Source organism: Micropterus salmoides, unplaced genomic scaffold, assembly GCF_014851395.1.
Source record: "Micropterus salmoides isolate LMB-PRFRI ecotype aquatic unplaced genomic scaffold, ASM1485139v1 Ms_hic_scaffold_3, whole genome shotgun sequence".
Lineage (NCBI taxonomy): Eukaryota > Metazoa > Chordata > Actinopteri > Centrarchiformes > Centrarchidae > Micropterus > Micropterus salmoides.
Window position 1 is genome coordinate 27,506,312 of NW_024042261.1, and position 19,664 is coordinate 27,525,975.

The window sequence follows — 19,664 nt, forward strand, 5'->3', positions numbered from 1 at the left end:
GCAGCACCAGCGGTTTGGGCATAGAACCACTAGATGGCATAAAATAATCTAAATGTTCTGTACTGTGTAGAAATACCAATAATCCATCATTTTGTTGACAGTCAACCACAAACTACAACGGGTAGGAAATGGTCTCCGCAAAGAAGTCCAGTCATGCTATGCAGAAGTAGACTGTCAAGGCTAAGCTCATCTTGCACCATCTGGAAGCAAGATAAGAACGTCTCCGCCAACTTTAACAATGGATGTATTCAGGATGACTGCGGGGAGTGTTTTTCCTCATATAGATAGCCAGTGAAAGAGACACAAATCAGAGAGATAATATGAAAATCTACCACAGACACATTTCTCCAACAAAATGCCAGCCAGTAAGATTAGATTTTGTCATCTCATTGTGTTCTGTGTAGAAAGCACAGGTGCAAGAGTAGCCGGTAACATTTTTGCTGAATTACTTTCTGAAAGCTACCTGACCTATACTGAAAATGTAGCTTATTAAAGGGGAACAGGGTGGAAAGGCCTGAACATGCAAGCTGTGCCGTTTTATAGCGGTGCTTCTGTCACACTTACGCATTGTGAATTATTCACACATAGCAGGGGCATAAAATTTCTAATGGACAAGTGTCCAAAGATTTACACATTTGTCACACACAAATATAGATCTAAAGTCATATTTTGATAAGAAATGAAGAGGGTGACAGGGTGCATACATGGTACCTGCAGCCCAGACCACACTGGGATATTTTAGGCCATCTAACCTCAATCTTCACACATTCACAGATGTTTACGGTTCACATTTTAGTTTATTATGACACACACAAACAGCCCCCAAAAGCCATCCTAAATAGTTAAAAACAGCCAGTGTCTTCAGTTTCAAAAGTTAGTCAATTGCATTTCTATAATTTAGACTACAGGAATTAACATTCATAGTCGGCAGTCTATTTCAACAAAAACTGATTATAACCTTGGATTCATTGCACGACTGTTGTTGTAGTGTATTTATTTTAGTTAGGTGTACCTAATCAACTAAGTAAACAATAAGGACTCAAATTTCAACTGTTTACTTGGTCATTTGCCAAGGGATTGTTATTGTATATATGTCCTTATTTAAAATTTAATAATTCTATTAACATTTAAATGCAAACACTTTTACACAGTTTTCCCCATTTTACTGCCTTGTTGCCCAGTAATAATTCTGCTCTACTCCATAATTATTAAATAGGTGAATAATTAAAAATACTTAAAGCACAGTGCCATTTCCTCTTAAATGCAAAGTTGTTTCCCCTATTGCCTAAGGTCTTGCTGTTTCCTTGTACTTACATATTCAACACAGTATTAGCACCTGGTAAGTATTTTATTAATCCTTATATGCCGATTAATCAGCTGACCATTTAATCAGTCTGTCACTACTGAGAGATACTGAGTCAAATTTCTTTCCAGTAAAACCAATACCAGGGCTAACCTTAAAATCTGACAACAATAGGAGAAGACATAGGACAGCAGGTCTCACAATATGAGAGCAACATAAATAAGTTAGGAGTATAACTGCCTGTCAGACAGTAACTCTACTGAAGCAGATTTAAAAAAAAACAACAACAACAAAAGGCCTTCATATCTGTCTTCATGTGTCTGAATAAGGGTTGGTGGCTTAATGCCTGTTTTTAATTGTGAACCTCACATGAAATGGTCTCAGAAAACACATGGAACTTAATATCATGTAATAAATATATAATCCATTAAAAATGCAATACATCGACCCACCTACATTAATATTTCACCTGACAACCCATTTATTGTGAGTGCAGACTTTTACATTACAATGTAAAAGCCCACAGCAGCTCCTGATCTCTTGTATAAGTGGCTGCATGATGTGTTCATGTGAGACTTAACTGTGACACTTATTTCTGCCCTGAATTAGACTTTGTAACACATCAGTTAATGCAAGATGATTGCGTCAACATTACATTACATTACAGACGCAAATTTAAAAAATGCACAGAAGATTGTGTGTACATACACATGTATGTATATAAATATCTGTGGGATATATATTGTTTTATTTTATATTTTGAAGGGACTAAAAGTTTTGTTTCGTTATACAACCTTGTGCTGTATAATGACAAATAAATAACCTTGTACTTAGACTAAACTTTATACTAACCCTGCAGTGCAGAACCTGTGTCTGCCATTTGACAGTAAGAGTAATTACACAACACTGTCGATACATGCATTATAACGAATAGGCTCTGCCATACTGACTTGCTGCTGTCACTTTGCTGTTCAGCTCTGGCAAACCACTAAAAACTGTGGTATACTGCAAAATACAGAGAGATTTACCTGGCGGTATGACACCTAATCAGGATTGTGTAAACTGGATCAGCTAGACTTGAATGTAACAGATGTTCATTTATATGTAAAAGTCCTCACTCTAGCTCTAAAAGCTGCTACAATCAATATTTTTCTATCAACAATAGATCAAATGACTGCGTGTGAAAGATGCCAAACCCACAGAGAATTATCACCAGACTCTGCAGGTCATCTTTACAGTGCATTTTAGCGTCTTTCATTTGTTTTGGTCTTCTATCCTGCAACTTTTTCGTTTTGGGTCACTCTCACTGGTCTCATTTCCAGCAGCAGAAGGCAGCTGAAAAAAAGCCATAAAAACTTGCGGCCTGCCTTCTGACATTGATGCAGTGACGTAGGAGTATAGTACTCCAAGCTGTGTTAGTGAACTGTGACATCACAGCTGGGTGCAGGGTGCTTCTTTTTGTCAGCTATCCAGTTTTGACATCTTTATTCACACACACCTATGGGTGATTTGGAAACTGGAAAGAAGTTTAGTGTGGTTGGAAATCTGTAAACAAATTGTTTTGAGAGGAAACATTACAGTGTAACTTAATGTATTTCTTTTGTACAGCATGGTTTGTTTCTCAATACAACACATTTGATTCCCAACACTGAGTTTACAAATTAGACAAGGGGGAAATACATGATAGGACAGGGGTTTGGGGGGTGTTTATAATAAAATATAATAAAAAAAACCCTACAATATTCTCATATTAGAGCATGTGGAACACAGCTAAGTGTCATTATGTCATCAAAATGCATTGCATTTGCTTATTTTTTTAACATTGTTTTTATTCAACAGTAGGCTACTTTGTTGAGACATTTGGTCTATGTTAAAATATATGCAGTGTATGAAAGAATACAGGTGCTGCTCATATAATTAGAATATCATCAAGAAGTTGATTTATTTCAGTAATTCCATTCAAAAAGTGAAACCTGTATAATGTATACATTCATTCCACACAGACTGATATTTTTCAAGTGTTCATTCCTTTTAATTCTGATGATTATAACTGACAACTAATGAAAACCCCAAAATCAGTATCTCAGAAAATTAGAATATTGTGAAAAGGTTCAATATTGAAGACACCTGGTGCCACACTCTAATCAGCTTATTAACTCAAAACACCTGCAAAGGCCTTTAAATGGTCTCTCAGTCTAGTTCTGTAGGCTACACAATCATGGGGAAGACTGCTGACTTGACAGCTGTCCAAAAGACGACCATTGACACCTTGCACAAGGAGGGCAAGACACTTAAAGGTCATTGCTAAAGAGGCTGGCTGTTCACAGAGCTCTGTGTCCAAGCACATTAATAGAGAGGTGAAGGGAAGGAAAAGATGTGGTAGAAAAAAGTGTACAAGCAATAGGTATAACCACACCCTGGAGAGGATTGTGAAACAAAACCCATTCAAAAATGTGGGGGAGAGTCACAAAGAGCAGACTGCAGCTGGAGTCAGTGCTTCAAGAACCACCACGAACAGACGTATGCAAGACATGGGTTTCAACTGTCGCATTCCTTGTGTCAAGCCATTTTTGAACAAGACACAGCGTCAGAAGCATCTCGCCTGGGCTAAAGACAAAAAGGACTGGACTGCTGCTGAGTGATCCAAACTTATGTTCTGTGATGAAAGTAAATTTTGCATTTCCTTTGGAAATCAAGGTCCCAGAGTCTGGAGGAAGAGAGGAGAGGCATAGAATCCACGTTGCTTGAAGTCCAATGTAAAGTTTCCACAGTCAGTGATGGTTTGGGGTGCCATGTCATCTGCTGTTGTTGGTCCACTGTGTTTTCTGAGGTCCAAGATCAACGCAGCTGTCTACCAGGAAGTTTTAGAGCACTTCATGCTTCCTACTGCTGACCAACTTTATGGAGATGCAGATTTCATTTTCCAACAGGATTTGGCACCTGCACACGGTGCCAAAGCTACCAGTACCTGGTTTAAGGACCATGGTATCCTTGATCTTAATTGGCCAGCAAACTCGCCTGACCTTAACCCTATAGAAAATCTATGGGGTATTGTGAAGAGGAAGATGCGATACGCCAGACCCTACAATGCAGAAGAGCTGAAGGCCACTATCAGAGCAACCTGGGCTCTCATAACACCTGAGCAGTGCCACAGACTGATTGACTCCATGCCACGGCGCATTGCTGCAGTAATTCAGGCAAAAGGAGCCCCACCTCAGTATTGAGTGCTGTACATGCTCATATTTTTCATGTTCATACTTTTCAGTTGGCCAACATTTCTACAAATCCTTTTTTTTGTATTGGTCTTAAGTAATATTCTCATTTTCAGATATACTGAATTTGGGATTTTCATTAGTTGTCAGTTTTATTCATCACAATTAAATGAAATAAACATTTGAAATATATCCGTCTGTGTGTAATGAATGAATATAATACCCCAGTTTCACTTTTTGAATGGAATTACTGAAATAAATCAACTTTTTGATGATATTCTAATTATATGACCAGCACCTGTATGTAAATACTTTGATATATTTGTATAGCACCTTTCTAGTCATTTTGACCACATCACATTCACACACTAGGGGCAATTCAGGGTTCAGTATCTTGCCTAAGGACACTTCAACATGCAGCCTGGAGAAGCCAGGGACTGAACCATCAACCTTCAGATTAACGGGCAACTCGCTCTATCTCCTGAGCCACAGCTGCCTATGATTACATGACTTAGTTTTATGCTGAGATCATACACTGGGGGGTGGGGGTATCATAATTTCCAAGTGAATAAATATATCTTGTCAATATAAATAGCATAAAATAGCAAGGCAAAAAAGGAAGTCAAAGGAAAAAGAGAGTGTTTACCCAAACGCAAATTAGGCTACAGAATGTTTCCTGGCACGCCCTGCTTTTAAAAACGTCAAAGTAATAGTCTGTCTATTAAAAGAGACAAAAACAATCGTTATGCTAACTGTTTTTCTGAGGAATAAAGGACAGGTAAATTGTTCATTGACGAGCTGCAGTTGAGGTTTTGCTGCCAGGGGGCGTCACCGAGCAGCTCAGGCAGGTAAATTAAGCTCCTGACAGTTTACAGTACTACTTCTGCTGTGTGTGCTGGACAAGAAAGAGCGACACACTCCCAAGCAGCAGAAGTGAAGCAGGTTGGATTTAACTAAAGAAAAGGAAGAGCCTGCTGATGATTTCTTTTTTCTTCTGTGGGGTTTTAAAGTAAAGGCGAGCAGGGCCGCCGGTGCGCTCTGCGATGTCTGCCACTATTTGTAAGCGGGATGGGAAGAGGAGACCGAGCTGTACTCGTAGACGTGTCCTCGCTGCTTTCTGTTAATTGCTACCTGAAGACAACTAAGCAGCAGTTGAGGAGCGAAGTGAGTGTTTGGTGTACTGCAAAGAAGCTCCTGCCCGCTGGAGCAGCCGGTGGATGTTGCGCCATGGAGATAAAGAGAAGACTTCGAGCCACACTGATGTTAATATGGATCTTCCAAGGTAAGCTAATTAATTCACTCGACGGGCGTTAAGCCACCGCGTGCTGCTGCAGGTGGCAGTGCGCGTGAAACACTGGTGATTTGTTATAGACAGCGATAAAAATATATTTCAAACGACATTTATAAGGAATACGTGGTTTACCCTGAAAGGCAAGACGTACCTTCCTCTTAAAAGCTTTTCCTGTCATCAAACTCCACTTTTAAACCAAGTGGAAAGTTTTAAAAAAACAACAACGCAAGTTCTCTTTTAAACAGTATTTTCCATACCTGACACGCTGGTGTGTGTTTTAAGGGTTAACTGGGATGGATTGAGTCAATAAAGTCCAATACAATGCAATAAAGTACTATAAGTAGCTGCTATAGATGTATGACCTTTAACACAGGCTGCATTACACTTTGCTTTAAATCCTGGGTGAGTGCAAATGTATTCAGAGTGCATTACTCAGATTCATATTATTGGCAGTTAGGAGCAGCTATTAGTCTGCTCAAATGCCAAAGATGTGTCAGTCTCAAACATCCCCCCTCCCCTCCTTTCTTCCTCCAGCGAAATCTTGAATTCAAATGCAGGAGCAAGCACGCTGACAATTCATGAAATATGTAATTTTTATTGCTGTAGCTGCTGCTTGTGGTTTTACCAGAGGTCCCCTTTTAAGCACAGAGCAAAGTACTCTTCATTTTAAGAGGGCATAATGTTGTTGCATGGTTGAGTGGTCTGAAATGAATTTCAAAAAAGTTTTTTTTCTTGCTTTCTTTTGATGGTTTATTGTCCCTTGTGAGGTTAAAAATAAGATAAAAGCATGGGTCTACCTGAAAGAGCAGGATGTCATTTTAAAAATTCTGGACAAGACATCACAGCTGTCACATTTTGAATAGGGATGCTTGATGAACATAATGGTCATACAAGTTCAAAGTCCCGCACCCAGTGTTGGCTTTTTACTGGTACGGTTTGCATACGATGAATGCAGTGATTAAAATGCTAAAATTTCAAATCCTTTGAGTTTATAGTAGAATAACTTGTCAATAATGACACAAAGTTACACTAAATGTCATTACACACGTTCTGCATCATTCAAGATCTTCTCAAAGAAGCCCTTTAGGCTCTTATGACATGTGCTGCTGCACCATTTCTTACCAGATGCTGGCTTTCCTCCAGTGTGTCTTTTATGTCAGGATTTGTTTGGTTCAAACAGGCTTAATTTGTGGATCCTGAGTTTTGTGCACATCACCTGAGCTAATGTTACTGCGATTTGAATTAGAATTAACAAGGCAGAAACTGGTAAAATGTCAAAAAGGTTTCTTCAAGCCAGTTTCTTCTGGTTTCTTCTTGCCTACTGGTTTCTTCAAACCAGTAGGCCAAGTCATTTCGACAGATTCACAGGGTGGCAATAACAGCACTTAATGCTGGCAAGTGGTTTAATGCTTTTTAGTGTCTAAATATTTTGGCACATATGATTACTTACCACAGCTAAGCAGGTGGGTGTTTGTGCTGTGAAATGGTGAAATGAGTCTGACTAAATTAGGGGTGCGTGTGTTGGTACGATGCTGCCCACAGCACTAAAACGGAGCAGAGATTGACAGACAGAACGTGTCGCTTAGCTTGGTTTCTTTGCCTGTTTGCTTTCTGTGGTTGTAAATAGAACTTTCTGGCTCCATTTCTTTCCCCATAGTTGCTTCTCAGTGAAAGCAGAGTTTGAAATTTCCCTGAGGAGCAGAGTTGGAAGAGAAAAAGGGAACATTATGTCCATCTTCAACTTATGTTTGAATGCTTGGAAAGTGTGTATGTTTCTCCTTTAACAATACAAGAGATACCTGGCTTAAAAATCTGTGTTTTTTGGGGCTTCTGCATACATTATATCTGCCATTCTTTGATTTGGCTTAACTTCTAAATGGAATGAAATAAAGTTTGCTGTTCACTGATGAGCAACTTCAGCCGCTTCCTGTTCTGATGATCGAATGGATTTATTTATTTGCATGATGGATTCCTTTTCATATTTCTGACAGCAGCTAAGCCTGTCAAAAGAAATCCAATCCTGCCTGTCAGAAAGATCATAATTAGCTGCAGTACAAAACTGCAAATCTGCACTGCCCCTCTGTCTGGGCTATAGTAGACCCAGCTGGTATTAATGAAACAGAGCAGCTCATTGGCTTTACATGAGACACCCATAGCTAATTGGCTACAAAACGCAAAATAATCTGTTAATATTTTTGCTCTTTGCAGGATCCTTTCGTTTTTGATGATCTGAGACTGATGCTGAACAGCAACAAAACGCATTCTAGTTGTACCATCTAGTGTGTACATGCTTTAACACATTACCGCTGCCCATCAGATAGCTCAATTTGGCCTGAGGACAGTGACAAGGTGACTTGGCTCCTAGCAGTCTGAATATAGAGTTAGGTTAGCATGCCAATCCCCCCCCCCCCACACACACACTGGTAAAAAAGCCTTCCTCTTTGGCCCCTGGCTATTAAAATATTGTCATGTCCTCAGCTGATTGTGTGACGGCTGGTTTATAATGAGACGGGAACCATCTTGGCTCTGGTGTAAGCTGATGTGTGTGAGCCAGCTATATCCCTTTTCACAGAATAACTCTCAGAGCTTAGGGTAATTCTGATTATGTATCGCATGATTAACTAAACAAGAAATTAGTGGGTCAGGGTCCAGCGTTGAAACAAACAAGGTTTTCCCGGCAGGGTGCTGCATGAGAATTAACTATCAACTACTTGGCTGGTAGTAGCTACCAGAGTGTGGCAATAATGAGTCTCAGTCATTTAGAGATCTTAACGATATGTGGAGGAGCACAAAGTCAAAGGCTTAAACAGGGAATCAAACTTAAGTCTGTACTTCTACATACCAAAGTTTGAGTGTAATAGCGGAGTAAATTCTGTAGTTTTAAAAGGAACTTTGGTAAAATGTATAAGAAACTGTATTTACTGCTTGACATACAGTTCTTCTCACAAGGTTCATTGCATTTCTTGGAGCTTCCAGCCACATCTGGTGGTCTTCATCAGCAGATGGAGATTGCTCAGTCATCATAGAAATGGTTTAGTTGTTATCATGTGATCTAGTGATGGAATTTTGCTCATGTATTGCTGCTGAACATTGAAAAAACATTGAACAGTATTTAACAAAAAATAAAATCACACAGCAGCAAACCAGGAAATGCGAAAACTTTGGCTCATGCACTGGATGAGCAGTTATTTATTTAAATAAATGTGTCATCTTGGAGTCCAGTATCCAGTTCTTATAATGCATCCATGATGTGATTTTAACATTTGTCACTGTAAGGCAGTGTCACTTAAGAGACAAAACAGCCTTATCTTTAGTCACGTGTCTCCAGCTGTGGTGAATGCCTCCTGACATTTTACTTACTGAGATGGTTTTGTATCACTATTATCTCTTCAGCACGCTCACTAGTTTCCACCATTTTTGCATAAAGATGAGCAGACACATTTTAAAAAATCTTACAAGTATTTTCTTTATTAGTAGTTACTTAGTATGACAAGTTAACTTCCACACATTTTAATTGTCTTACGCACACAGTACGGATCCTCTGGTAATCATGTGTGTTCACACTAAACGCAAACGTTGTCTGACATGCTGGCTACATGCTCATAATTGTTGCCAAAAGAGAGGATGTGGATTTCTACTTTAATTGGAAAGCAAGAAGAAAACAAATATGAAGCCACAGTTGGATGGGAGTGCAGACATCTTTCCATCTGTTCTGCAGCAAAGTTTAGTTTTATTTCTATCACAACACAGTCTTAGTCAACACTACAGTGAGTTGCAGCATGTAAAATAGTACTCCAGTATTATTAAAACAAACTCACTAAAGTTATTACAGATCATTAGAGAGCAGCCATTTTAGCAATTGGGCATTCTTTGCCTTTATTCAGAGGTAGACAGTAAAGAGGTGAGGGAGTGGACATGATGGGAGAGAGAGGGCAGGTTTTTTCCAGGCTGTAATTGGCCTTCTTCTTCTCCTCTTTGGGGGGCTCCAAAAATTTCTCTATGCAGGAAAAACCCTGGAGGGTGGATGGCCAGCAATGACACGAGTGTTCATTTTGGCACCTGATTCTGATTTAAGTTTAGTCATTTGGTCAAAACGTTTTATTAGTTTTAGTCACAGTTTATTATTTGATTATTCTTAGTTGTAATGTAGTTTTCATCAGTGAAACCTTAGTCTCATTTTAGTTTTGCATTTTTTTATTTTTATATTTTCTAAGCATTGTGGGGCTACCTACGGCTGTCTGCATCTTTGATGTGTACAGTTGCAGCTGGCTATAGGTGTTTTCGTCAGTCAGGAATAGGCACTGTTTAATGTTCACACACACACACTGTCCATTAGGCTTGTTCCAATCACTGATCAGTGATTGGTTTTTCATGCGATTCTTTAATCAGTCCATAGTTGAATGGTCAGTATCATGAACACCGCTCCACAAAAAGAAAGAAATTGGTCAATGGTCTTAACACAACGCTGTCAGTGTCGGAGACCCATCTTCAAATAAGGTAAGGAGCCTAGCTAATAAGGATAGCTATGCTAACTGTAGAATAACCGTTTTGTCGAGGTTAGCATGCTGTACATAGGTGCTAGTAAATATTGATTGCACGCCCCCACCCCTCAGGCACAGTTATACAGTAATTCTGTGGGAAACACTGTAGTGTGCATTTACAGATGTGTCTGGTGTTATTTCCTAAACCTAATAAGCCTAAAACTTCCATGCTGGCATTTCACTGTCATGCTGCGACGTAACACTGCTCCCTGGCAATCAGATCGCCAATCGGTGAACTCAAGTAGGCATGATTGGACGATATGAAAATAGAGAAGATCGCCCAAGCCCAGTGTCCATGTGACTCTTCTCTACAGTAATACAGCAGACTGGCTCTACCTGTTATTCGTTCTTGCTTACTTACCTGTACTCTCCACTGCAGAGCAGCAAATCATTCAGAACCTGGATTTGCTCACTTGTTCAGTGAAATTCAGATCCTTGTCTAGGTTTAGCTTGAGAGGAGGAGCTAAAGCCTTGGATAACGTAGGAAAAATTCCTTTAGCAAACATGTAGAGGAACATTTAGATGGATGACTTTGATACTTATTCGTTCCTACTGATGGCATCACACAAGACGGCCTGAAAGAAACGTTAATGTTTCATCCACAAGCCTCGATAATGTGACTGTACGTTTAGCTTACCTTTTTTTTTTAAATGTCGGCATGCTTTCATAGCCTTTCCCAGGTGTTTTTGTTGCCGCTTCATGTCAAATTCTCAGTGGTTTGCATAAGAATTATGTCCAATCAGATAGGATATTGTTTTACCTATCAGGAGCTTGTTTAATAAGACACTGAAACAGAAATTATGTCACGTATCCATTTGTCCGTCTTTTACATTTACATTATTGTTTCATTTATATTAGTTGACAGAAAAATATTTAACATTTAGTCTTTGTTCTTGTTTTAAAAGGTTACTTTTTTTTCTTTTACTTATTTTTTGTCTTGGTTTCTTCGTGAGAAGTGGTCGTCAACGAATGTAGTTTTACGTTGACAAAATTTTATGACACCCTATGGGTCATATTCATTTGTTCCAGTCATAGGTCAGTTAGAACAAATATATGCTGCTTCTAGGTTGAAGAATCACAGAGTTGTTACAATCATTCATCATCATTCATTTAGATGACGCTGTTCTCCAAAGCGACTTATAATTGCTATATTACATTACGTTTGTCAAGTTCACCAGAACAGAGAAAGTGTGTCCGTTTTCTCTCCTCCTGCAGGCTGATAGGTTGAGAAACATTCAAAGAGAACACGTTAGCCATCATTCTTCCCTGTCACCAGCACAATCTGCTGCTGGGGAGACATCCTGATGCTGTACATACTCCGAGTCGCTATTGAGCTGGATTTATCTTCTCTGACTCAAACTGGCTGAATTGCCACCCGTTTCCCAAACGGTTACATTTGTTAGGCTGACGCATACCTTAGTGTGGGTGTTTTGACGAGGGTGCCTAATTGACCACAGTTTGCTCTGTGTGCCATGAACACACAGAAGACCCCTGTAGAGGGTACACACACTGATTGGAAGCAGAAAGAGATGGTGCTACCTAAAGGATTTTTAAAACTAGGCCAAATTAATTGGCTTGCGCTCGCCACACAATAAAGGGGACAGTGCTGCTCAGATTTTTATATTCCTACACACAACAGCGGCTGCATGTTCAACATCACACTATATCCAATGACAGTTACAGCAGTGGAAGTTGACAGGTGTTTGTTTGCCGGCTCATTGAGCTAATGTGACTATGAGGCAGGTGATCAAAGCAATCTGAATGTGCTGATTGAAGACTGACACGGTACAGATTTTTACACTCAGTTATATAAACTCTTTCATAAACTATTTCACAGTGAATTAAGCTGCAATTAAGGGGTCAGTCTTTCTCATCCTTTTGCATTTCCTGTCAATTTTACTGCAAAAAAGAATGCATGTTATGTAATGTATATTATTAATGTATTTATGCATGCTATCATTGCACTCAAACATTTTTAAATGGTTTTGTTACAGTTGACAACTTGTGTTTTCATTGCTGCTATAAAGGTAATATAATTATATTTTAGCCATGCACATTTTAGCTGATGCACATTAAATTAATGACCCCCCACCACATCAGAATGAAAAATATGGGACACAACGTTACCCATTATGTTCACAAAAAATTTATCAGCATTTTTCTTGCTGAATGGTTCACTTTGATGTTTGGTACTGTACTGATTTGCTATCCACAGCACACTTTAAGAGTCCAATAACACTCGCTGTCATGCTTATTCAGTAAGGAATCATTTAGAACATTTCTGTAAGGAACATGTGTATCCAAAAGAAGAGGCAACATCACTAGCTCACTTCTCTAATCCTAATTGTAAAATCTTGCATGTTTATTCATGTTCTTTGTTTAAACTGAAAGGACATTAAGTTCTTTAACAGGGCAGGAGAGTCAGCAATTCTGTCAATAACACAGTATAACCAATCAATCAGTTATTAATACTAGTCTTATTAATGAGTTTGAGATTGGGCATTTTTCAATACTGATACCTTGACATTGATACCGGTTCCTGAACAATCCTTTTTTCGGTTCCAATTTCATAAAATCCATTTTATTGGGTTTTTTTGGTTCATTTAAGCACATCAAAGGAGGAAGCTGTTCAATGACCTGGTAGCAGCTGGAGAAACAGTTTTTACTTTGGCACTTATCTCAAAAGGAACATTAATAACAAACAGAATGGCAGCAGTAAGAGTCTTCTTAATCCCAGGAAGAAGGTTATGACTGTGTGGGTGACGTTTGTGGTACTGGCAAATTGTGGCAGAGGGAGACTTTTTACTAGCCGTGTTTCCATCATCGTTTTTTAATGCGCATTTTGGAGTAGTGCATTAGAAAAAGTTGATGGAAATGGCAAAATTCGAATAAAAAGATGGAAACATTTTTGCTGAATAAGTTCTGACGTAGCGGACTTGTAACTCACGTCTGATCAGCTGTTTCCGCTGAAGGCATCTTCCCGGATATTCCCATAACGTGCGGAGACATGTCTGGTAGCAACTTGCCCGTTTGAAACACGTTCCTGAAGATCTCGCTCCATTTTTCTCAGATCCATGGTCCTTGGGTCCATGCAACTGGTTTTGTTTCTGATTTGGAACGCGTCTTGTTTATTACAGCGATGTAATGTCAGCTACTGACGTAACTACACTCGCTGTGGCCTGATTTATTCACTCCAAACCATCTGATGAAAAAGCACTTAAGTCCCAGTTTCTTTTTTTTCTTTTCAAAAGTCTGCTTAAAATTCGTGTGACAATTGGATGGAAACATGGCTAGTTTCTCTTTGCGAAAGACCAGCTAGCACAGGTCTGATAACCATCCACAATGTCACCTTCAAGAGTATTTCTCTTGGTTCACCTGACAGGTCGTTCTGTCAGCATCACCATGTTGGCCAAGAAACACTCTTTGCCATGACTACAGGTTATCCATCCCTGTGGTTATGAGGGGAGGATGTGCTGGGACTTTCATCCTGGTGGAAGATGGGATGAATGGACTCACCAAGTTCTTCCCTTTAACCCCTTTCCCTCACTTTGGAGTTGACTTAAGTTTGTCCCAAGACAGAACTTGAAGAGATTTGCTGTGCTCAACAAAATAGTGCAAAGTAGTGCTGGGTATTAAAACAATAATGAGGAGTATTGCAATATAATTTTCCTCAATTATAATATAACACATGTTCAATAAATGTTCAATCAATGTTTGATTCAATTAATTTGTATCACTAACAAATTAGCAATAAATTTTTCTATTAAGGTATTTATTTTGTTGAGGAAAAGGGACTGAAAAAAATATTTTACTTAGTTGTTAAAAAGGATTAGATCATAATTGTTTTGAATGTTCTACCTCAGATTTGTTGAGTGATTCACTGTTTGGCATAAAGTGTCTTGTTCTGAATATAAAGTATAGTTTAAAACCACCTGGTTTCTTCAACTTTAACTCAAAAATCTACCTTTAAACTTGAAACACAACACATAATGATTTGACATCTATCGTCATATGGATGATTTGAAATATTTAATTATGAAATGTTGTGGCCAGCATTTTTGGCCATTTTGCCCAGCTCTATATGAAAGACACTCAAGTCGATTAGACAGTATACAGTATATCTATATATGTATTTTCCATAGTAGTTGTTAACATAAAGGAAACACCATATAGTGCCTGTTGAGTATTGAAATCATGCCTTAACTGTTGATTTTAGGTACATCATTATACAGCAGTGAGTGATCATTCAACTGTTCTTCCTGAACTGTTTCCTTGTGAATTGAACAGATTGGGAGCAGAAATGTAAAAGACACACAACAGAAAATTAAATGTACATTAACCCTCAGAGGTTTTGTCTCAGAACACTTTAGAACAAAATGGTTCTCCTGATAGGGAATGGTACTCCTTCGATTTTTAATAATAGTCACAGAGATGGAACCTCTCAGCATGAATCATTAGTTAATGTAAAGCTAGGTTACCTGCAACCACAGCTTACGTCAATGACAGCCAGCATTTCACGTCATTAACTCCAACTGCTCACTGAAAAAGCAGTTGCTCTATATTCTATTTATTTAGCTGATTAAATCCATCTTTAAACCTACCCACAGGTACCTTAGTCAAATAGAAATTGCAGCGTAATTAAACTTAAATATTCAGTGCAGTGAGTCATAGTGAAGCGCAGGTTGGTGCTGCAGCCTGACAGCTGTGTTTCACCTGTTGTCACCTCTCCATCCATGTTCCTTCTTCATGTGACTAATGAGGTGGCCACTGGTGACCGGTCCGGTTTGTCAATCGTGGTGAGAGCTACCAGCATGCTTTTCAATCTTCCCGCTCTGCCAATTAGATTGTCATTTTACTCTTTAGTCTTACCTCAGCGACAGTATCACAGCGTCAGAATTGCTAAAAAGTTGTGCAAAGGAAAAAGCATCGAAATGAGTTGTGTTGCATTTGTGCTAGCCGCTGTTTTCCTTGCTTGTAGCCCATAAATGATACATCTCGTAGAGTAGTGTGTCATTTACACCGCAGGCATAGACGAGGGTCGTGATGATTTAGACCAGGTGCACCCTGGGAAAATAGCACACACTAATGAGGTACATTCCTTCTTCAAATGAGACCTTTGCTCTGGATAGAAATATAGTGTGTGAACTTCAGAGACCAGGCATACAAACACACACACGCAAGGCCGCTAACTATGGTCTCCAGCAACATTTATCTTGGGATTAGAGACAAAGACATCCTATTACAGCGGGTGTTCATGGCTCAGGAAGCAGTGTTAACACGCTGAAATTAATTTTCTGACAGTTTCTGCAATTCGTCACAATTACTCACATCTTGTAACTGAAAAGCAGCGTCAAAACTGTAATTGCAAGAGGTTGTTACACTAAGACAGAGACAATACAAATGGGGAAAAAAAAGGTTTCATAAGCATTTTGTTTGCTTGTAGAGGAAGAGGTTTGAGGAGATTGATTTTCAAAGGTAAAATGCGTGAAAACTGCTGATCTGTAAAGAAAAAAAAACTTTTATTCTTCTGACTTTGTAGTGTAGGAAGGAACTGGGCTGTCTGGTGGCAGCAGATGAATTTTGCACGTTAGAAGATTACAGTCCTGTTTGGCTGTTAGTCGATTTTTTTTTTCTTCCTGAGGTGTCATATGGTTGGGTGGGTTTTCTGCCATGCTGTACTGGTGAGAGGTTAGTTTTAAAATGGTAGGCGGTAGTCCTGTGAAACTGGCTATTTTTTTATGTGCATAAGGACAGAATTGTGTTTTTTTTGAAGAAGGATGTTTTTGTGTAAGCAGAGATGAGTGATTAGCATTCATTGAGGAATTAGAGGCATCCCTGCTCCTTTCTCCTGTTGCTCAACTCTCTCGCCAGATGGAAGGGAGGGTGTTTGTGGCCAGATTAATGCTGTCATCTGGTTTGAGGTGTAACCTGGCCTTACAAGCTTCAGGCGTGGTTGAGTGAGGCTAAAACAGTTCCCTCAGGTCAGTCCTTCGGTGGCTACTCAACTCAGCCACACAGGCATCAGTTATTCCTCCTCACAGATTAAAACTGCATTACGCTGTGTCTCTGTAATGTCATTCCCTCATGTAATGCACGCTTCAAGGAAAGCCTGCTTTTTTATTTTATTTTACTGTAAGCTTTCCTTAGTATGAGTGGTTTTGAGATAGAGACAAAACCAATATAAAGCATAATACTCTTTTACTGGTCACAGTAAAAGGAATCCTAAAGGCACTCTAAATATGTAATATCAAAATCGTCTCAAATTTTTATCCATGCCAGTGTCATGGTTCTATGGATGACAGTGTTGGTCGGTCGACTGCTTTGTTTCAGACTGAAATGTCTCAACAACTATTGGATGGATTGGTATGAAATTTTGTACAGACATTCGTGGTGCCCAGACTTTGGTGATGATTTGATTTCCTCAAGTGCCTTCATGGGGTTGACTTATTTCATATTTGTGAAATATCTGGACATCTATTGCATGGATTGCCATAAAATTTGCTACAGATATCCTGTGTCCCAAGCAGATAAAGCATATAAATGACACCACCAGCAGCTTGACAAATGTCTGAACAGCTATGAGATGAATTGCCTTGGAATTTGGGGGAATCCTAATGACTTAAGTGATCCACTGACATTTTCTGTAGCACACCACAAGGGTAACAGCCAAATTTCTAATTCCTCAGGCCCCTTCATTGTCATTTTCCTTCAATCCACCAGGTGCCCTCGGATTTTCCCTCCTTTCCCCATCACCTGACTGCCCCACCCATCTTCACACCTGAGTTCAGCACCGACAAAACGTAGCATCATACCTCGAAGCCCGTTGCGCAACGTTGTGCACCATTTCAATGAAACATGTCATTCAATTCGAAAAACATTGCACACCGGTGCAAAATGTTTTTAGATAGAACTCACCCCTGTTCCCACTTCCCTCGTCTGCTCTGCAGTTGCCTGGCCTTCCCTGCCCACCTCCTCAACTGCATCTCATTCCCTCATCAGCCCCTCTCTACATATACCTCCCCAGATCCTTTGTTCCTCTGTCAGTTTGTCTAAGTTGCAATGTAGTTCACACCCTGCTTTAGAGCCTCTGTTACCAGTGGTTAATTTAAAGTAAATCAGAAGGTACCGGAACACCGAAAGGATGCTGTTCCTGCGGGTCAGGGGCAAACGGCAATCTCGGGGGCTGAAAAATTGAGCTACAAACTGTGCCAAACTGCAGTTAATCCAATGGCCATGTGTAGCTGGCTCCAAAAGCCCCATAGACCCACAAGTAAAAATGCTTTAAAACTTTACAGCAGAAATACAAGTTTACAGTCGGTCTCTATAGCTAATTTCCCCCTTCAAGACAACTGTACACGAGTAAATTGTTTATATGTGTGAGCTGTTTAATTAAGGATGTGGTTGCTTTGAGTGACAGATGGGTGTCTTCTCAGCCCATTTTTGGATTAGCCAGATTCAGGCACCGCAGAGATGGCGGTGAGCTTCACAACAGCTCTTCAGAAATGTATGGGTGATGTCAAGGAAACTGTGTCCGCATTTTATACAGAGAAAATGTCAGGCAACATATCAAAAATCTACAGTGGCATTAGACAGCCCCTAGGAGCTAGCTGTCAAAAATGAAACAAAACTGTCATCACAACCATAGCATTATTTATTTACAATTATTAACCAGAGCATTCAAAATAATCACTCGGAATCAGCAGGGGGAGTTGTGCGTTAGTGCTGTGGACATGCTGCACCTACTTTATTTTATTTATTTTATTTCACCATTTCACAGCACAAGCGCCCACTTGCTTAGCTGTGGTGAGTAAGTAATCATTTGCCAAAAGATTTAAACACCAAAAAGCATTAAACCACTTACCAGCATACAGTGCTATTATTGCCACCTTGTTGATCCGCCGAAACGACTCTGGCCTGCTTAGGGTCTGACTGACCTAATGGTTTGAAGACATTCAACACATTTGATTGTCTTTTGACATTTTAGCAGTTTCTACCTTGTTGCTGAGGGTGTCCTAATTCAAGTCGCGGTAATATTGGCTCAGGTGACGCTTCAGGCTTCACTGCGTGACTTGACCTTTCTCTCTCGCTTTTTTAATAATAAAAAAAAAAAATCTGATTTAAAATGCTCCAAAATAGGCAAACAAGCAATTTATGAGTAACTTCAATGGGAAATAAAAGAAGGACACATAAGAACACATAACTGTAAATATTACACAAAATGTTTTTACAGATTTTGATATTGACAAAGGATCCAACCTCCCAGATTGCCGGTCTCAATCTGGGACGTAACTTCAGTTACTAATAATACATTTAATTCTGGCTAACTAACAAAAGTATGAGCTGTTTAGCATTAGAGGGCTAGCTGTCTAGCGTGGTAGCTATTGGTTCAAACTACATAAAAATACATTTTGAGTTTTCAAAATTAAACCACATGGGGACTACCAGCTATTTGTCCCTATTTTCAGGAAAAACACCTAAAATACAATACCCAAAATGAATGGTCTCCTGTAATAGGTCAGCAGCTAAGGAAAAAATGAACTTATTTATTTTTCTATTAAATAGTAAATGGAGATGTAATAAAGGAAAATATGATATTTTCATCCTCGCCTGGTATAAATTCTATATTTTAATAGCAATGTCACCATCAAAACCATCATCCAACTCATTGTAATGCAACATAATATCTTCTAATACACCGGGAGTGCAACTGTAACTGTAACTTTGATGAAAAGAAACTAATATACAACAGTTATTACACAATTTTAAAAAAAATATACCAGGCGAATGTTTATAACTTCACTTTTATTGGGAGTTTTCTTCAAAACAACTATTCTGTCCATACAACCACGTTGCAAATAACATAAAGCTTCCAAAACATTGAAATATTTATAAAAATAGTTAATATTGATCAACATTCCTGTGACCAAATGCACTCCCATGCGTTACAAGCCCACCAGTTGAGAACAGAGTGGGCTCTTTCTCTTCGCCTTGGATGTCTGTGTAGCTCCTACGAGTCGGCCAGTAGACGACGATAAAGACCATCTGTTCCAAAGCAGCGCTTTTTGTGTATTTGGTGTGGATATAAATGGTCGGTTTGAACTTCTAGCTGAGCCTCCTAGCTTCATGGAGGTGTGTAGCATGCATAGGGGGCATCGGTACTCAGCTGGTTAAGGAAAATGTCATGATTTTTTCTGTCTTTAATCCCAGTCTCAGAGCAGTGAGATGACACAGTAAAGAGCTGAATCTTGATTTTTTTTTTTCTCGTGTTCACTCTGAACACTAATTTGTTCTCTACAGGTAGAACCTTACAGAACCAA

General features: G+C 39.3%; 1 protein-coding gene across 1 annotated transcript in view; it reads left to right on the forward strand.

The window, feature by feature from the left end:
- The first annotated feature begins 5,411 nt into the window (after positions 1 to 5,411).
- Positions 5,412 to 19,664, forward strand: part of esamb (endothelial cell adhesion molecule b) — a 79,049-nt gene continuing 64,796 nt past the window's right edge. The window contains exon 1 of the mRNA XM_038694081.1: positions 5,412 to 5,797. Within this exon, the coding sequence (XP_038550009.1) occupies positions 5,584 to 5,797 (214 nt within the window). The 5' untranslated portion in view covers positions 5,412 to 5,583. The remainder of the gene's footprint in view (positions 5,798 to 19,664) is intronic.